The sequence below is a fragment of the Puma concolor genome, chromosome C1 (assembly GCF_028749965.1).
Source record: "Puma concolor isolate L17-30 chromosome C1, mPumCon1.1.hap2, whole genome shotgun sequence".
NCBI classification, from domain to species: domain Eukaryota; kingdom Metazoa; phylum Chordata; class Mammalia; order Carnivora; family Felidae; genus Puma; species Puma concolor.
Genome location: NC_141674.1, coordinates 221133088 through 221152998, shown reverse-complemented (window position 1 = coordinate 221152998; position 19911 = coordinate 221133088). Strand labels below are relative to the sequence as shown.

The following is a 19911-nucleotide window of genomic DNA, read 5'->3' as shown; positions in this document are numbered from 1 at the left end:
GCACGGGCTGACCCACATCACCCGGACTGTCTTGCGGGCAGGCTACGCCCTGCACTCCCTGTGCAGACACTGGGTCCCCGCCAGCCTCCCTGCTGGGAAGCCCCTGTGTGCCAACAAACGCTGAGGGGGTCCCTTAGGCCCACCGCCCCCCGCCCATCTCAGAGGGTCTGTATGGGAGGCCCCTTCGCACGGGCAGTGCCCGAGTCGGCGGGGAGGCCCCACTCCCGAGGACTTGGCTGGCAGTGTGGGGGAGCCCAGCGTTTGTGAGCCAGGGGGTACCCCGGCTTCTGTCCCGCGAGAGGGGTGCTCTTCAAGGCGCCCGGGAGGAGCGCGGCTCGAGACCCCGGGAAGGCGGGTGACTCCCGGTAACAGCTCTTCCCTTGCCCCAGGCCAGTACTGGCGCTCCCTGCCGCGCCTCTGCTCCACGGTGGGACACTCTCTGGTAGAGGCCCAGAAGTGCGAGAACGAGGAAGCCGAGACCGTCACCGCCATGGCCTCGCTGTCCGTGGGCGTGAAGCCCGCGGAGAAGAGGTGAGCGCCTCCGCCCTGGCCCGGCGGGCCCCCCCGGGAACTGTGCCCCCTTCTGCACACCGCCCCAGACCTGGCCCTTGTGTCTGAGGCGCGTGGTTTCTCCCGCAGGCCCTGCCTTACGCACCGGGCCTGCCCCGGAGGGGTGGAGGGCGGGGGTCCCCACGCGCACGGCCAGCTCTTAACGGCGCCAAAGACCCAGAGAAGCACTTGGAGACCCTTCACTCGGGAGCGGGGGGCCCGCCGCGACCGCCCTTGGGGGGCAGGGGCACAGGGAGCACGGAGCGGGCAGCAGGTGGGCACCCCCCCGACCCTCCCCGCTTCTCTCTCCCTCTGCCGTGCCCGCCGCACCCCTGCTCCCCCCGGGGTGCCGCCGCAGACCGGACGAGGAGCCCATGGAAGAGGAGCTGCCCCTGTAGCCTCCCCCGGAGCTGCGGTTCTCTCGTCTGTTTGTCCCTGTCTTGAAGCTCCGCCAAGAACAGCTCCTGTTTCTCTGCGGCCTGCCCGCGATCTCTGGCCAGGGCGTGAGCGGCAGCGGGGAGCCCTCCCTGCCCGGCCCCCGGGCCCCCCCCCGGGCGGGCAGCGTTGCGCGGAACCGGGACAGACGCCGGCCGCGCAGACACATGGACACACACGCGGCCAGGCTCTCGGCTCCCGGAGGGAAGCCGCGGAGGAGGGAGGCCCGTGCGGCTCGCGGCACAGCCGCCCACTTCGACGCCACGAGGGAAGGAAAACGGAAGTCAAAGATCTGATAACACAAAACGGACTCGATTAAAACTGGTGCTTACAGTTGATTATCACCCACAATTCCACAGTCTCCGTGTAAACCACTCAACTCATCCCGTAGCTTCTTTTTTTCTTTAACGAGAACGTTCTCTAGGCCCCGGCCGCCTCCGTGGCCCGCAGCGGCGGGGTCTGCGGCCGGGCGGGGGGGGGGCGGAGTGGACACGCGCAGGAACGTGAGCCTGCGGGACCCGGCTTTGCTCTCTCAAAGCCATCGGAAGATGCGAGTTTGTGCCTTTTTTTTATTGCTCTGATGGATTTTTGTGGCTGGGTTTTCTGAAGTCTGAGGAACAATGCCTTAAGAAAAAATAAACAGCAGGAATCGGTGGGACAGTTTCGGGCCTGGCGGGGGAGGGGGGGTGGCCCACGCGCCCCGAGGCCGCTGCGTGCTGGCCAGGGTGGGGGGGCGCTGCTGGTGAGGGGGGGGGGGGCTGCCGTCCCGTGGCCCCTGTTTTGCTTTAGTGCTGTTTAAGAGACGTGCAGGTAGTTCCAGCAAAGTGGCAAATACTGTTGGGGGTTTTGAAGTCCGACAAATTTTAAATGAATCCAAAGTGTTCTTTTCTCGTACGTCATTTAACAATTGAGCATCTCCATTTGGTTGTGAAGCATGTCCTAGGCTCACTTCCAGTGTTACGATCGGAATGCTTTTCATTAAAAGCAAGTAGCATGAAGTATTGCTTAAGTTTTAGGTATAAATAAATATATATATGTATAATATATATTCCAATGTATTCCAAGCTAAGAAACTTGATTCTTATGAAATCTTGATAAAATATTTATAATGCATTTATAGAAAAAGTATATATATATAATAAATGCAGGTCGTAAAGGTCCCTGGCGAATGAATGACGTGTGGACTAGACATCAAGGTGCTTACGGAAAGGGATCTAGTTTGAAACTCAACGTATTTTTGAATTCCAGATTGGATAGCTTCCAGATCGCCAACGAGTCCGCCACTGGACGGCTGCCCTCGGGTGTGAGCTGTCCTTCCCTCTCTTTCCGGACGGGACCCTCCTGGTCCGAGCCTCCTCGCACATATTTACCTAATGAGTTTTTATAGCAAAGGATAGACATTTGCTGTTGATTTTTGTATGAATTTTCCACAAGGAGATCCTGAATAAGCATTGTTTTGTGAATTTTACATTTTGTTCTCACCATTTAGCAGTTTCCTGAATGGTAATAATGTCTAAACCTTTTTTCTTTCTAAATTCCTGCTTGTACATTTTTTTTTTTAACTTTTAAAGGTTTTTTTTTTATTATTATTTTCATTGTTGTTTATTTTCGTACAGCGAGCAGTTTGCTGCGGTGCACGGAACTGCCCTCGGTTTGTTTTCAGAAAGTGAGCTCGAGGTGGGGGGGGTTGGCGTGCAGGCTCCTGGCCGTGACTGGCTGTCCCAGCCCCGCCCCCCACGGCTGCGCCCATTAGCGAGGGGCTTTTCTTCCCTCCACACCGGTAGTGTTACAGGGGGTGCTGTGTTTTCCCCTCGGCAGCCGCGCGGGGAGGATCGCAGGGTCACTTGCCAGACGCCTCGGGCCGTCAGCACTCATGAAACTCCTGTTTCAACTTGCCTGGCCACGTTGTCAGGATAGGATTTTAAATTCAGTTTTCCAAAGACCTTTTAAAGCATGTCAGCAAAATGCATGGGGCCGGAGTGAGGCCCACACCTGTTCTGGGTTTTTCCGCCGCGGCCACACGGCCGGGGGCCGGCCAAAAGCAGCAGGCCCCGGATTTTGGAGCCTGTGGCTGCGGGAGCCTAGGGGCCCCCGCCGCCTGGCGAGCCTGCAGGGACAGCACAGATTCCTGACCAGGGCAGCCAGTCTTTGCTCTTTTTGTCTCGGACAGTAACTGACCGTCACTTTTTACTGGTAACTTATTTTTCAGCACTTGAAGACACCAGTTTCATTCCAAAGCATGTAGTGAGTTCAGAGCCGCGGGGAGAGTTCAGGCACGGCGCTCCCGTCAGGAGGGAGCCCCAAGCCACGCTTCGGAGTCTGGTCGCATTCACAGGGTAGCTTCTGAGACACTGATGCAGGCGGACTCCTGACCCAGCGAATCCAGATTCTTAGGTTGGCTCGGTCCCGGGGACGTTGGTGGTCAGGTCCAGGACAGCGGCCTGAGAGTAGGACAGAAAGGTCTTGGGGCAGGTGTGACTGCGCCCCCTCCCGCCGGCCCCTCCTTGCTGCGGGGCCCAGCCCACCTTGGCGGGAGGAGCCGGTGCTCGGGAGCCAGCCGGGCCATCCGGGCCGGTGCGGAGCGGCCCGTGGCCAACTGGGGCCCTGCTCCGCACGGCCCACGGGCCCCCCCCCTCCCCCCCTGCCGCCGGCCGGCCCCGGCTCTCGGAGAGGAAGAGGTCATCTCACGCTTTTTACAGTGACTGGGTCAGGGAGCCGTCCGAGGGGGGCTTGCTCCCCGTCTCCTGCGGGGAGACCCCTCGGCAGAGAGGCCTGGGGGGCGCGGCTGCTGTGTCCGCGCGCCCCAGCCCCACAGATGTGCTTAAAGCATTACCGTGTAGCCTTTTCTTTTCTTTGAAGACACACTCGGCCCTTCCCCGCCGCCAGCCGCCAGGGTGTGCAGGACCCCCGCGCCGAGGGGGGTGGGGGGCGCCTCCCATCTCCCCTCTCCGGTCCTTGCGCCTAATTTAGCCTTTTTCTTCCTTTGCAAAGGCCTCGGGGGCACCGGCCGGGGGTCAGCGAGCGAGCACTTTAGGTCCCTCCGCGGGACTCCCCACGATGCTGCCGGGGACGCGTGGCGCCCGCCCTTTCGGCTCCCGCCGCGCCCCGGCGTGCCCGAGCCCCACCAGCAGGCGGCCGCCCGGCTCCGGAGGGCCGCTTTGTCAGAGTGTTTCGGTTTTTCTCCACTTACTTTCGAACACCTGTTTCCAGAGGAAGGACCGCCGGGTGCTGCTCCGCACGGAAGCCAGGGCGGCAGAGTTTGTCGGTTTTAATTTTCGATCAGAACATTCCTCCTTCGCTGGTCACAGCCACGTGCTCATTCCATTCTTTTTGTAGACTTTCGGGCCCACGTGTTTTATGGGCATTGATACATATATAAATATATATATAAACATATATGAATCTATTTTTTTAAGTTCCTACACCTGGAGGTTGCATGGACTGTGTGGCCGGCATGTCTCTATCGTACACAGATTTTGCACGCCAGAGTCGGCAGCTTTGGGGAAGAGGAAAAATGCCTTTTTGTTCCCCTCTCACGACATTTGCAGATTCGACAGATGGGAGTTTTTCTGTAAAACAAAACCTTGAAGGAGAGTCGGTGGGGGGGGGGGGGAACGTTTGCGTCTTACTGAACCTATTCTTAAGAAATTGTACTTTTTATTGTAAGAAAAAGACAAAAGGACTACTTAAACATTTGTCATATTAAGAAACAAAGTTTATCTAGCACTTGTGACATACCAATAATAGAGTTTATTGTATTTATGTGGAAACAGTTGTTTTAGGGAAACGACGCAGAATTCGAGGTGAACTGCCCGTCTCTCTTCCGTTGACCTGGAGGCATTTGCCTCGCTTTGTTTTGTTTGTTCCTTGGATCTTGCACAGGGCCAGGCGCGCGCGCTGCCCTCCGGCCGGCCCGGTGGCCGCCGACGGTGACGGTGCACAGCCCCGGAGAGCCCCTTTCCGCACAGCTGTGGTGACTTTCTAGTTACTTGTAGACCACGCGTGGCCAAGATGTCACTTTAAGCCGAGAGTCGTGACCTGTGTGAGCGCCGCGGGTTCAGAGCCTCCTTCGCATGGAGAGGAGACCCTTTCTTCCTCGCCACGACGCGGAGCTCGTCCCCGGCCCGGCTCGCCTCGTCCGACGTGACGACAAGTCTGCGCCCAGAGGAACGAGCAGGCGGACACTTTTGTTTGTTCGGGTTTTCGGTGTGTGTGCCCCGCAGGGGAGGCGCTCTTTCCCAGTTGATGAGAATGACCCGTATCATAATGTATGCAAGGGGGGCTGACCCCGTTTACCCAAGAGCTTGCACAGAGCTGCAGCGCCGCCGCGGCCCGCGCGTGGCCCGTCGGCGCGCTCCGGGCCGGGTCCTCGCCGCGGCAGCCTCCCGTTTTTTTCTGTGACGTAATCCGTTCCCTCCGAGCGTCTGGACCTGCCAGTGGTCCTTTCTTTCTTTTTGCTCCGTGCAGCTGGAGATTCTGTTCCCGGCTTTCTCATTCTCGTTCTGTTCCGTGTGGGCGGGTTTTCCCCGACGGCCGTGTCCCCTCCTCTGACTGCCGACTCCACTTCACCCGGAGTCCAGTGTTTGTACCTCATCAGACAGCTTGTTGCTCTCGTGGTGTAAATAAAACAGCATCTCTGGTTTCTGCCGTGTGCTCGCGTCCTCTCTGGCCCGCCCGCCCCTGCCCCGGGCTCCCCCATCGTGGGACGGGAATCGCCGCAGCCCCCGCGGGCGGCCCCTGGGACCCAGACGCTCGGACCTGTCGCCCTTTGCCCGTTTCGGGCCGGTCCCGTGGGCAGATCTTCGCTTTAGATGCCCTCCTACCATTCCCTGAGCTATTTGGCCGCCTCCCCCCAGCCGGCAGGCGCCTCCCCAGAGGGGGCGAGTCTGCAGACCCAACCACAGCCACCGCCCCCCACCCCCGGTCCCCCAGCAGCATGTTGTGACCACCCCACTTCCGGGCCCCCGTGCTCAGTGACTAATGAGTCGGGATGGGGGGTGGGTGGAGGCCGGCCACTTGGGCCCCCTGAGGACAGCTGGGGCCATTCCCCTCCCCGTGGGTTGTCAGCCTCCTTCCTAAACACTGCGGGGTCTCCCTGACTGTCACCAGCCCGTGTCTGGGGGCAGGAACCTGGGCACAGCTCCATGGGAGGCCTGTGGCCTGAGGTCCCTTCTGCAGGTGCAGCCACAGTGTCGGTAGGGCTCACGTGGGGGACCCGCCTCCAAGCACACCCCCGGTGGTGGGCAGGCCCCCTTCGCCTGCTGCACCGACCACCCTGCGGGTTGCAGCCACCAGCCCCAGCGCAGGAGACACAGGTGAGGCAGGGAGACCCTGAGAGCGCACCCGAGAGCCGACACAGGCCTTCTCTAACCTGATGTCACAGGTGAGGTGCTGTCACTTCCCCGCCTCCGTCAGCCGTCACTCGAAGCCAGCCGGGAGGCCGGCCCACACCCCCACCCCGGGAGGCAAGGGCCATGCAGCCTGCCCACACCACACCCGCCTCTGGCTTCGTTTGGTTTCTCTCAAATCCCGACAGCTTTGCCTTCAGAATGTGCCAGTAATTCACTCAACTACCTCCCGACCCAGCCCCCTTCTCCACACCGGTCCCTGGTGCCCCCTTCCCCTTAGCCTCCCCAGCACGGGAGCCAGGCTGACCCTCCCAAGGCTGCATGCTGGGCAGGCTCACCGACGTGGTCCTGCTTCTGTTGGCCTGTCTGTCCCCCCCACTAGAGTATAAGCTTTGCACCTGCTACGGTCACTCCCATCTCCCCAGAGATTAAAACCTACTAGTAGCTCAACAAACAGGGTGGAATGAATGTTTCTGGGGCTCAGTCCTCTTGGCCCATTTACCTGTTGGTTATCAGAGATGAGAAGTAGAGTTTTAAAATATATTTTGGTGCTAATCCCTGGTCGTTTCTAAATTTCAAGTATCTTCTCACCTGGGGATTCTTTCCTCTCTCTTGTTAATGGAAACAGTCCGAGATGCCACCGTGCCCCTCCGCCTGTTTCGGCGGCTGCGAACAACATCCCCCCCCCCAACCCCATTCCAGGTGCGTGTGGTCTGAGCCCCTCCTCACAAGCAAAGCCCAGATGGCCTATCATCCATCTGCAACGTTTCCGTGGACATCTCTTAGAGATGAAGACTTTTTCCTTAAACATGACCTAATACCGTATCATGCTCTAAAAACTGGCGGTTCCTTAACAGCCAAGATCCAGCCAACACAGATTTCCCCAGGTGTGTCACTGGTTTTCTTGTTTGTTTGCTTTTTACACTCGGTTTGTCTTCATCAGGATTCACACAAGGGCCTCACATGGCATTTGACAGGTGTGTCCCTTACGTCTCTGACCTGTGGGCTCATCTCCTTCTTAATTTCCCTTGCAATGTACTTGTGGAAGAAACTGGCCGCTCGCGGACCCCACCGTGCCCTTCAGTCTGTGGCTCCAGCCCCGGGAAAGGCCCCTTGGACGCAAGCGTGACCACAGGACCCACTATTTCAAGGACAGTGATGCTTTTCACCATTCCTTCTCCACAAGGGAGACATTTCAGGGTGTTTACATAGGCAGTAGATAAGCAATTATTACCAAGCTTCTAGCCCCAACACCTTTCAGAAAAAGTAAACACTCAAAGGCCGAAGTTACAAATTAAAAGACTTTCCATTCAGCATCCCAATACTAAATCTTTCAACCAAGAATTCAAGGGTGGTAGAATTAAATAGTTTACATAAGCAGGACTTGATTTTTAATTTTAAAATGCATTTAACATTCCTATTTAAGCCCTTTGGCAGATTAAACTATTTTGTTGGTTGAAATGTACAAGGAACATCTTTTGCTTCTTGGAAGCAGTGAAAGTTCCAGTTTTAACACTGGATAGGAGTGTGGCATTTTGATCCGTACAAGTGTTGGGATTTACGCACAGAACCTAAAGCGGGTGCAACTTCCTCAGTTTCTCTCACTGCTTAAAAGTCCTTTGATAGTTGAGCATTTGAAAATGTAAGCTTGGATTTACAACTAAATTGTGTTATAATTTAAATACTCAGGTCTTTTTTAAAAAATTTAATATTTGTTTTTATTTTTGAGAGACAGAGAGGCAGAGTGTGAGTGGGGCAGGAGCAGAGAGAGAGGGAGACACAGAATCGGAAGCAGGTTCCAGGCTCCGAGCTGTCAGCACATAGCCCAACGCGGGGCTGGAACCCACGAACCATGAGATCACGACCTGAGCCAAAGTCGGACACTTAACTGACTGAGCCACCCAGGCGCCCTGTCTTTTAAAAAAATTTTTGAGTGTTTATTTTTTTTTTTTTAATTTTTTTTTTTTCCAACGTTTTTTTATTTATTTTTGGGACAGAGAGAGACAGAGCATGAACGGGGGAGGGGCAGAGAGAGAGGGAGACACAGAATCGGAAACAGGCTCCAGGCTCCGAGCCATCAGCCCAGAGCCCGACGCGGGGCTCGAACTCACGGACCGCGAGATCGTGACCTGGCTGAAGTCGGACGCTTAACCGACTGCGCCACCCAGGCGCCCCTTTGAGTGTTTATTTTTAAAGGCAAGAGAGGCAGAGCATGAGCAGGGGAGGGGCCGAGAGACAGAGAGAGGGAGACACAGAATCCGAAGCAGGCTCCAGGCTCCAAGCTGTCAGCACAGAGCCCGATGTGGGGCTCGAACTCACAAAACATGAGATCACGACCTGAGCCGAAGTCGGACGCCCAACCGACTGAGCCACCCAGGCACCCCAAGAGCTTTTAAATCTGATTATTGAAAACTGTGAGGACCCATTTGTTCTGCTGACCCCTGGGTGCGGTTTGGGGTGTTACGTTTCCCCAACACATTCTTGGTACCGACCTGAGTTCAGTCAGCCTTTGAAGTCAGCTGGAATCCCTGGTGAACAGTCGGGACTTTGGGCTGCTGTGGCGTCGAAGTTCAAAGCGAAGGCCCCTTGGAGATTAACCGACTGCTGGCAATCGGCCGTTGCACGCACCACAAAGTGCTTCCTGGTGACAACGCTAAAAGGCCTGCACGGCCGGGCAGGAAGCATCGACCCAGCCCTCCGCGGACATTTGCACGGCCTGCAGCCACTGTTCAGATGGAGACTCACATGTGTCTAGATACCCAGAAGGTACAAACACGTTCAAAAGGTGTTAAACGGAAATATATTCTATCCCCCCCAACATATACACCTTGACAAATGTACATCCTTAAAGACCAAGGAGGGCCAGGCTAACTGCACTAAAGTGTCCTAGAAGTCCTGTCCCTGCTGGCTGGGATTATCCCTCACCCCTCGTGGGGCCTCCTAGGGCCTCATCGGGCCTCCCAGGACCTCCCAGGGCCTCACCCGGCCTGCCAGGGCCTGCCCCAGAACCCAGAAGGCCTCCTCTCTGACATTTACCAGACTCACTCTGCACACACGTTTTGTGCTTAAACCTCCGGCCATAACGTGGCCACACGTGGCTGTGGGGGAAGCTGGGACATGTAGTCTGCACAGCCAGCGAACGTGTGCCCAGCAGGTTCCGATGCTCTGTTTTGACAGAACGCAGGAAGAATAGTTACTGAGAGAAACAGCCTCTCTGCCACACAAGCCAGGCACAGGAGGGACATCGTGGCACCGGGGCCTGGGGACATCAAAAGGAAAATGGTGCAGGATCAGGACGGTCCTGAAACACGAGGTCTGCTCACTCGGAGCCCAGATACCCATGGAGTATGTTAGGCGAATCGTTACAGAAACACAAAAAGACATTTCAAAGAGATGTCACAGCGGGGTCTAGAGGATGTCATAGAGAGGAAGGAAAAAGTGTCTAAATGATGAGAGGCGTTGACTCTCGCAGACTCAGGGGCAGGAGCTGCTGACCAGGCCACCGAAAGGGAATCAGAGACACAAGCCGCCAGCCGGCACCAACACCACACCAGCCAGCCCCGAGAGGCCACGGCGGCTGATGCAGAGGAACTTAGAATCCACAGACCAATGACCATCCAATTTCCTTTGAATCCATTCTTACTCTGTCTCGAACCAGAAGACAGTTTTCGTCCAAGCCGAGGTTAGTAGGAAGGAGAGAAGGTTCCACAGCATTAAGGTTTGCTCTGATCGTGCCCTGGACGTTGGCTTGAAACCACACAAATAGACACATGTCAGAGGAACATGCTTCTGCTGAGTGTGACGTAGGGAGGCATGTCCGTGTGCTGGCCACCCAAGGTCCGCATGCCCCCCGGGCGTGCCCGCCGTCCACGCGACGCTGACCGCCGGGGCCGTCACTGATCTGGCGAGCTCGCTGCGTGCAAACAGCCCGGGAGGAACGTACCCAATGGCTTAGGTCTGCCAAGCCAGACGTGTTCCCGAGGGAGACGCCGAGACTGCTTGATTGTGTTCCGAGCACACGGCAGAACGTGGCTTTGTGGGCAGTCTGGCCCACGGGTGAGCGGCACTGGAGGGGTCAGTACGTCCTCCAGGCCCATCCTGCTGCAGACGGGACCACCCACACGGCCTCACTGAAACGTGTGAGATCCAAATAGACGGAGTTAGGAAACGAAGGCGTAATTTCTCCTAACAGAGAGCAGGCTCCTGGATGCCTGTGGCTGGGGGCGACACCCAGCACGGGGGCCAGGCGGCGGTGGGGACCTTGGTGGCGGTGGCCCCACCCCAGCGAGTGCTCACGTGTGAGGCCCTGCGTTAACTCTGCTAAAGTCTAAACCCACGCGAGTCCATGGGGAGTGTTCTCACACCCACTCACACCCAAAGAAACTGAGGCTCAGCTCACTTTGCCTAAGCTCACACAGCCGGTGACAGGGGGAGGATCCAAATTCAGGGCTACTTTGATGCCGGGCCCCTCGATCTAATCAATGACATCTGTGTCCCAGGCCACACTGTGACTCCCAGACTACAGTGACTTTGGAGCAGGACAGGCCGCACCAGCACCGCTTACTGAGGTGTCTGCACCGGGCCTTGTCCGCGCGGCACAAGGGACATTCGGGGCCAGGTCATCCTCGTGGTGGACTCTCCTGCCCCCTGGACGGTGTGTGGCAGCATTCCCGGCCTCCGATCTCCCCTGGCACGCATACCCGGCCCACCCAGGGGGAAAGGGATGGGTGTCAGGATTCTCTCTTCTGCCTCCGCCCAGCAGCCTCAGTACAATCCGATCAGAAAGCCGAGCCTCCTGGATGGAGCGTTCTGGCCTCACCCTCCTTCTTAGCGCCCGTTCAGAACCAGATGCCTCTCAACTCCAGCCTCTGGTGACAAGGGCCTCTCCCCCACCTGGTGGTCCAGTTCACCTCTGGACAAGCCCAGCTGGGAGGAGGCCCTTCCTATCTCCCCCGGCCTGGGGCCCAGCGTGTGGAGCCCCTCCCAGGCACCCAGGGTGGGCTGGATGCAGACCAGGTACAGGTGGGAACTGTGGTCCTTGGGAGCCTCCAGGGACACAGAGCAGGGCCACCGTCCCTGCCCTGGGAACTTCCCTCCGGCCCTGCCCCTTCCCAGCTAAAGCTTCCCGGATCCCATATTGGAAAGGGAGAGTCAGGCAGAGATGGCCTTGAACCAAGGCAGGACCTTTGACCTCACGCAGCCTCAGGGGGCAGGTGGCCCCTCAGGTCCTCTGTGTCCCCACAGTGTAGAGGAAGCTCCTGGGGTGTGATTAGAAACTGGCTTGTTTTCAGTTTTTAGCGGAAACTACACCCGCACTCTTAACTACTTCCCACAATATGTTGCTAACGGGGGAAGGGGGGGCGTCTCCGAGGCGATCTCAGCTCAAGACTTGAATGAAAACTGGATGTACGCATTGGGGAGGCAGAATAGCAGATTCCCAGGGTCTGAGAAAGGAGAATGAGGGTGTCCCCTGGGCAAAACTCAATTTTTAAAAGCCACGGACAAGTCACAGAAGGTGCGACACAATTGTTCGATACACAGAAAACTAGTAACCCGTGTGAGTCATCTAAAAAGTCACTGGGAGAGAAGCACTCTTTGGAGGGTGTATATATTTAAACGACTCAATCCATTAGATGCCGGGGACGGTGCGTGGACACCAGCGAGTCACAGAGCCATCGTTGGCGGGACGGTCGCGGCTAGAGACAGACGTGAACATTTTTGTTAAGAACCTTCCAAACGGCCGCGTCTCCACCCGGTAATTTCACTTCTGGGAATGTGTCCCAAGGACATAAATCTAATTACAGAAAAGGTTCTGTGTCCAGAGATGCTCACTGCAGCATCGCTTAAAGAAAAGTGGGAAACTCGCGGAGCTGGTTCACAGTCGGAAGCGGCCGGTGCCCACGCGCCCGGCCAGTGGGCGACGCCCATCCAGGTGGGCTCAGCACGGCTGGCTCCGCGCCCGCGGGACCGTGCGCATGCGTGGCTGTGGGCGGCGACGGGGACGTGCGCGTGCGCGGCTGAGAACCCGGATGGGAACGTGCGCGTGCGTGGCTGCGGGCGGCGCGAGTGTCCTGTGGGCGCGCACGTACCCGCACCCCAGGCGGACAGGCCTCCCGAGAAGGTGCCCGGAGGGGAAAGCGAAGGCGAAGGGTCGCCCTGCGGTGACGCACGGCGGGCGTCGGTGTCCTTTTCCGAGAGCGAGAGCGACAGGTGTGCGCTGCTGTGGGCTCGTTTCTTTTCGTAGGTGGAGATCGGCTCGAGCCGCCCTTCCCAACCTCGGTCCCGCAGAACGCGGGTCTCAGCCTCACAGCCGGTCCAAAGAAAAATGTGAAATGCGGGTGTTTTCTAGCACATTCCGCGGAGCTCCCGCCCCCGAGCCCGGAAAGCCTCCCGGTGGCACTGTCCCGGGTGCAGGCGACGCGCGGAGGCGCGCCCCCAAGTCAGCTGGGCCGGAGGGCCCCTTCCGCGGGGGGTGGGAGGGGGGGAACAGCTGTCCGGTAAAGCGGCCGCAGGGGTGTCCTTTCAGCGCCCCCACCCCACCCGACACTGGCGCACAGTGGGACGCTCGGCCCGGAGCCAAGGGTCAGGTGAGGCGGCCGGAGCGGAGGCCGGCTGAGCCCCACCTGTGATGCCGAAGGTGAAAGTACCGAGTCAAAGTACCGAGTCACCGCGGCCTTACCCTGTTGTTGCCTCCCCCCCCCCCCCCCCCACCGTCTTTTCAGTTCTACGACTTCATTGTAAGAGGCTCGGTGTAATTGAAAGAATTTAAAACAGCCCCTGGGAACAGGGGCGCTGTGGGCCCTGCAGCACTGAGGGAATGACCCCCACCCTGCTGGAAGCGGAGCCCCTCAGCCCCCACCGCAGGGCCGTCATGTGCGGCTGGGGCCGGTGGGCCCCTGAGATGGGGCGGGAGGTTCCTGCCATGGGGGGAGGGGTGCGGTTCCCTGCTGTGGGACAGGGATCCCAGCCGCAGGACTCCCCACAGACTGAGGCCTCTGTGAGCCCAGCGTCCCCTCCGCCCAGCCCTGCCGCCTCCCTCCCTCTCCACGGCCCGGCCCAGCCCACAAGCACCTCCCAGCAGAGCCAGCACCCCAGCTCTGCTTCCTGGGGACCCCAGACTGCCACTGCCGTGACATCCGGTGCTGTCGTCCAGGAATTCGTATCAGGAAGGGGGACACGTGATGAAGGTGCATCGCGCAGAAGACAGCAGAGTGATGGCGTCTCAGGCCACAGGGCCAGGAGCTCACGCCCACGGGGGCAGGTGGGGAAGGGGTGCTGGGTGCCGACACAGGTGACTCTGAGGTCCCCCCTGCCCCGGCCCTGTATCTTGCCTCCGTCCCCCTCCTCTGCCCGCCCGCCAGCTTCTGGCTGTGCTGCACCCACCTCCTCACCAGCGGCCTGGCCCAAGGGTCTCCCAAGACTCGGCCTCTGGCCCAAGTGCCCACGGCCCCTAAACAAGGTTCCTGCCAGAAAACACCTGCTGGGCCCGTCCAGCTCCGCCTGGGCCCGCTTCGGCCCAGAACACAGGCTGTCACACACATGAGCCCCACCAGACTCTCGGGCACGGAGGGACCCCCCACCCCCACCCCCGGGCTCGGAGGACGTGCTCCATGTTGCTGACGGGGTTCCTTGAACCCACCACAGGTCTGGCCTCCCGGCCTCCCTGATGCCGTGCCCTCACCTGGAACGCTTTTCCTCCACATCTTCTCGGTGACCCTCTCCATCCTCTGATCTACCTGGTAAGTGGGGCTTTCCTTCTCCCCCACCCCAAACCCTTTGCAGAGACACAGAGATGTGGCAGGGGGAGGCTGGGCCATCTGCTTCCTCCAGACCATGGCTTCAGGCCCAGCCCTACCTTCCGGTTTCCCCCTGAGACCACGCCCCAGACCCTCTGGGGGGCACACGGGATGAAGCAGGGTCGTGTGGCTGGTCAGCAGCGGGGATCCGTTCTGAGCTCCAGACCGCTCTTGTTCCCAGATGGCCAGAGACTGCTGGTGGCAGCCAGAGCCATGAAGGGGTGACTGGGTGTGGTGGGGGCTGGTGATTTACGGCCTGGGGCCGAGCCCTGCATGTTCTTGATCCTCGACCCTTGATGCGGCCCCTGCCTAGACCGAGCTGGGTGGGGGTAGGTACTGCGTCCTGACAGCCAGCCCTCTGTGGTGGCCCCCAAAATACATGCTCACATCCTAAGCCCTGCTAGCCGTGAGTGTGACCTCAGTTAGAGAAAGGGTCTCTGTGGGTGTGATTAAGTCACGGGTCCCAAGATGAGATCATCTTGGATTAACCAGTGGGCGATACACCCAATGACAAGTGTCCTTACGAGAGACAGAAGAGAGACCCAGGGGCAAGGGGAGGAGATGGTGGGTCGTGTAAAGGTGGAAATACGGACACTGATGTTGGAGGGAAGCAGCCACAGCCCAGGAACCCCCAGGGACTCCCGAAGCTGGAAGAGGTGAGGGCCCTCCCCTGGCACCCTCGGAGAGAGCGCGGCCCCGCCACCCGTGGAGGGGGCTGGGTGCCGTCATGGGCCTGTGTGACGTCCGTGTGCCGTGATGGGGTGAGAAGCCAGAGAGGAGTCAGGGCGGGCAGCCAGATGAGGTGCCAGGGGCCAGAGGGGGGTGTGGCCCCCAGAGTCTGGGACCCCGGCCTCGCGGCCAGGGTGCTCCCCAGTCCCTACCGGTGGGCGCCCGTCAGGTCTTGCTGTGGGTCTTGATGGGAAAACCCTCTCTCCTGCAGCCGGCCAGATGCCAGGCTGAGTGCCAGGACCCGGCCGCTTGCAGAGTCTCTAAGGACGCGTGGGTGGCCAGCCTATCCAGTCTGTCCCACCAAGAGACGCCGGTGACAGGAACGTGTGACTGCTGCCAGGCGCCCCATTGAGGATGCTGTAAACCTGTGCATTGGGGGCTGTCGGGGCGGGGAGACACCTGCCAGCCCCCCTTTCCTGCAGGTTCCAGGCCACCTGGCAGAGGGGCTGGGACACCAAGTGTGGGATGTACCCCAGCACGTCTGTGTCGAGGTGACCAGGACCCTGCCTCCACTCCCTCCTGGGCTGGGCCTGCTAACGTCCAATTCCTCCTGACCCCCCAGAAATGCTGGCTCGGGGAACAAGGCTGCTTTCCGGGCCTTGGGGACTTGGAGGTTAGTGTCGTCGATCTCAGGCAGCTTTCCTGTAATTCAGTATGTCCAGTCCCTTTGGCCAACTGTGAAAGACACTTTCACACATTGCTAACTTTCCCTGATGGATTTGCACAGGTTGCAGCCAGGGCCCGGTATGTGGGGATGTCCAGGCTCCTCCGTGGGGGGTGGTGTGGGACCCTCACCTCCCTCACCAGGGGCAAGAGGGCAGCAAGGGGACAGCGTGGACACGCTCAACTCCCCAGGCTTCCCGAGGTTTGGGGAGACTGCATCCACCAGAGGCGCCCAGGGGAGAGGAGGCTACAGTGCCTGGGGGACAGTGGGGAAGTGGGGGCCTGCTGGGAGCCCCCCACCCAGCAAGGTTCTGCTGCGGGGGGGGGGGGGGGGGGCGCCGAGGCACAGCTCTCACCGACCGACACCTGGAGTCATTCCCCGACACCCTGGCGCACAGAGAAACCGAAAACAGTCTCCTTACCACCTTTGGGGGAGCTCTCCTGTCCCCGGCTCCGCTGGAGGACCCCCGGCAGTGCCCCCCGCCCCAGGGTGAAGCCCCTCGTTTCCAGGCGGCGAGGACCCCGGGAGCTCTGTGTCGGGCTGGACCGAAGGCCGAGCCCTGGGCCCTGAGGCCCCACAGCATGGGGCTGGTCTCCGCCGTCCTCTCTCCAGCGTAAGCCAGCTACTTGTGGGTGGACGGGACAGATGTCGGTGCAGGGCTGGCATTCCGGCGGGGATGGGAAAGCAGACACACAGAACGGAAAGGTAACTTGTCTTGCGTGCCGCAGCACTGGCCTGACCTCTCCCCTGAACGGCGGGAGGACTGTCCCACAGCCTGTCCCCAGGTCCCCCACGTGGCTGGGTAGAGAAGAAGTACAGCAAAACTCGTGTTTTCTGTGGGGAGCGCCGTGTGGGGAAGGCGGGGCCGGTGCCGGTAGGAGGAGGGTGCGGTCAGGGGACCAGAGCGGGGGCTGCCGCGGGGCAGGTGCACGGAGAGGCCGTGATTCACGGTCAGACACTCAGGGACACGGGAACGAGCCCCAGGTGAAAGCAGTGTGCACCTGGGGCCCCTCCTGTTGGTGGCCGTTAGTGCTAATTCGCTTCTCTCAGCAGGTCCGGGACGCGGCACCGCGTACGAGCTGGACTCTGAGACCACAGCGCAGGCCGACCCTGTGGATGCAGAAGGGGACAGAGGCTCCAGAAGCCACTAAGGAGCCGCCTGACTTCCCTGACGACATCCACCCATCAAGGGGAGTGTTTTTCTACTCCGTTGAGCACACTGGGCCCACGGGACCCTGGGGGAACGTTCTGTGCACAAGCAGGGCCTCTGTGTAGCAGCCTGGCGTAACCCCTCCGTGGGTGCCGTGTCCCCTTCAGCTCGAGCTGGAGCCCCAGCAAAGCTCGGCCTGCGCCTCGTTTCTGTTGTCGTTGGTCCGAGAACCTGACTCCGGTAACAGTCAGATGCTGGATGCATCTAGAACGTTGTGGGGCAAGCTTCCCGGTGACTTCAGTGTGGGGCAGGTAGGAGAGGGAAGTGGGCTGCCGAGTGGGGCGGAGGGGCGGGCATCGCCAGGCAAGCCACTTGGAATGAGCTGAGTTTGCCGATTCTGTTGGGTTTCCAGTTGGGGACAGTGACAGACACCCGGATGCTCGATTCTCGGGCTTGAGAGGAGCTCAGTAAGCTGTTACAGCCCAGCACTGGGTGAGGTCAGCGGGGGATGAGGTCCCCAGAGACGAGAGCGAGGGACTTGGAGGTGACAGGAAAAGAGAGAGGTGGGGGACCCTCGGGTGGTGTCAACACGCTTTCACCACAGGTCCTGTTGTCTGAACCCCATGCGGTGAGTTAAGTGGTGGCGAAAAAGAAGAAGACACGTCCCGTCCCTCCTCCCCGGAAACTGAATGTGAAGTTGTGTGGAGAAGGGGTCTTTGTTGGTGTAATGAAGTTAAGGGTGTGGAGGTGTGATTGTGCTGGGTTGGCTGGGTGGACCCTGAATCCAGTGAAGGTGTCCTTACACGAGACACCAGGGGAGGCACACAGCAGAGAGAAGAGAAAGCCACGTGGGGACAGAGACCGGAGTCATGAACCGAGGGTCGCATGCGGCCCCCAGAAGCTGCAAGAGGTGGGCAGGACCCTCCCCTAGAGCCCCTGGAGGGACCGCAGCCCCGCCAGCCTTGATGTGGGACTTCTGGCCTCCAGGATGGGGAGAGAATAACCGTCTGTGGGTTGAAGGCCCAGGTTTACGGTACTTTGTTGTGACAGCCCCAGGGCGCCAATGCGCCCCTCCTTTTAACCCTGAGGAAACTGAGCCCCCAAGGGGCTGCTTGCCTGCCCAGGTCCGCCCGCAGTTGGTGGAGGAAAACCCAGTCACTCTCACACCACTGCTCTGCCAGGGGCTTGGCTACGACGGGCAGGGTGTGACCCTCGCCTGGGACATTTCAACTGTGTAGTTGCGGATGTCTGTTCCAGCCTGCCAGGATCTTTGGGGATCAAGTTCCGTTTTGCAGCTACTACTGTATTCGGGGCCATAGGCACCCCGTTAAAGGACTGTATCTCCCACCCTCCCTTCCAGATGACTGCGTCCAGGAGGCTCAGTTCCGCCACTGATACGAAAGAGAAGTGAGCGTCAGACAAGGGGGAGTGTGTCAAGCACAGGTTCAGAGCAATCACTTCAGGCATTAAAAGCAGAAAGGGAGTTAATATAGGCAATAGAATTTAAAACTCCCTGAGGGTCACAGGGGTGAACGTCAGGGCCCAACTTGCACCGTTGGGTTAGGTGTCCCGCCAAAAGCCAAGACCGAGGCCAGGAACCCATTGTTGCTAACGCCGCCACCTTGGCCAAGTTTGCCTTTCACCCGCTAAGCTGGCGTGCAGACACTGAGAGGCAGACTCTGGTCCCCAGGACGTGCATGCTTGCTAACCTTGCTGCAGCGGTCACAGCCGCTCACTTCTGTCTTCCACGTCTCACCCGAGTCCTTGCAAGTAGGACTTAACCTGGATTCCAGCCAGAAGGGCAGGTGCAAGGGAACCTGGGGGTGTAGTTTTCCAGGGCATAGTGGTGAGGCTATGATCGCTGCAGGTTGGTCTTGCTACCAAGTGGAGGTGGGGTAACTCACAAAGGAGGGGAAAGAGAAGGGCGCAAATCTACGCGGGAAGCGTCTGCCCAGGGCAGGGCGTGAATATAATTGCCACGGGTGGTGAAGAGTCAGCCCTGTCAGCATCAGTACGGGTGGGCAGTGAATGCCACTTTCAGGATCCTGGGACTCAGCTTGTTGGACCTGAGGACAGGCACCCCCCCCCCTTGCTGCCAGTCAGAAGGAAGGACGTCAGGAGCACTGGGGTAGAGTTCCACAGACCCAGCTGCATGAGCCAGGCAAGGGGTGTCAGATTCCTCAGTCGCTTCCCTTACTCTCGTCACCGCTCCCTGCCTCCGAGTTTAGTGTGGTTTCGGAAGATGCCTGTTCCCTTTCTCTTAAATTTCTCCATATTTTCACAAATTTTGTCCATATTTTCCTCGATTTTACTTAATATAGTTATACTGAAGTCCTTGTCTAAGTTCTGCCATTGAGTCTAGATTATCCAAGGGTCTGCTTCTATTGGCTGTTGATTCTCTTGACTGTGAGTGCATTCAGCCATCCAGCCCAGCAGGAAAACGGCTGCCTCTTCCTTAGGGTTCCTGACATCTTAAATTATTACAGTGCTCCACACAGCCTCTGAAGACTTTTCTGGATCCTCCCCCCCCCCCCCCCGGTAACACTACTTAGAACTGTTTGGTGTACCTGTTACACACATATTTTGAATGATTCCCATCAGTGTGTATGTACAATTTTCTGTTCAGTTTATTTGTTTGATTCAACATTATTTTGTATTCTCATTTTCATGTGTTGATGTATTTGGTATATTGCTGAGGTGATTTTCTCTCCTGGTTTTTATTAGAAACAAATATATATAGATAAATATTGACAGTTAAAGATTCTGGTTGATGTGAAGGACTGCTAATTTTATTTATTTATTTATTTATTTATTTATTTATTTATTTATTGTATATTTGTGATTTTTCAAAAGAAGCCACTCACACCACAAATATCATACCATTAAATAAATTACCAAAAAAGTTAAAATTTATTCATAGTGAAAAGGCCTATAAAAAGTAAAAAAAAAAAAAAAAAAAAAAAAAGAAGAAGAAAGTAATTAGAGATCTTCCCACAAAAAAAAAGCCTGGTGGTTTGGTTTTCTGGTCAGGTGGTTTCACTGGTGAATCTTATTAAATATTTAACCAAAAATGTCTTAATCCCTCATAAACACTTTCAGGAAATGAAGGAAGAGGCAAAATCCTTATTTTATGAGTATTACTCTTGCACAAAAGCCAAGCAAAGATAATCACAAGAAAACTCCAGACCAGTATTCATGAATGTAAACTGCAAGACCTTTAATATCAACAAACTCAATCCA

General features: G+C 57.9%; 1 protein-coding gene across 9 annotated transcripts in view; it reads left to right on the top strand.

The window, feature by feature from the left end:
* The window catches only part of HDAC4 (histone deacetylase 4), a 288003-nt gene extending 286359 nt beyond the window's left edge, over nucleotides 1-1644 (top strand). For all 9 annotated transcript variants that reach the window (XM_086720110.1, XM_086720109.1, XM_086720108.1 and 6 more), the window contains 2 exons: nucleotides 390-531; nucleotides 908-1644. In XM_086720110.1, the coding sequence (XP_086576236.1) occupies nucleotides 390-531; nucleotides 908-947 (182 nt within the window). In that variant the 3' untranslated portion in view covers nucleotides 948-1644. The remainder of the gene's footprint in view (nucleotides 1-389; nucleotides 532-907) is intronic.
* The last annotated feature ends 18267 nt before the right edge of the window (nucleotides 1645-19911 follow it).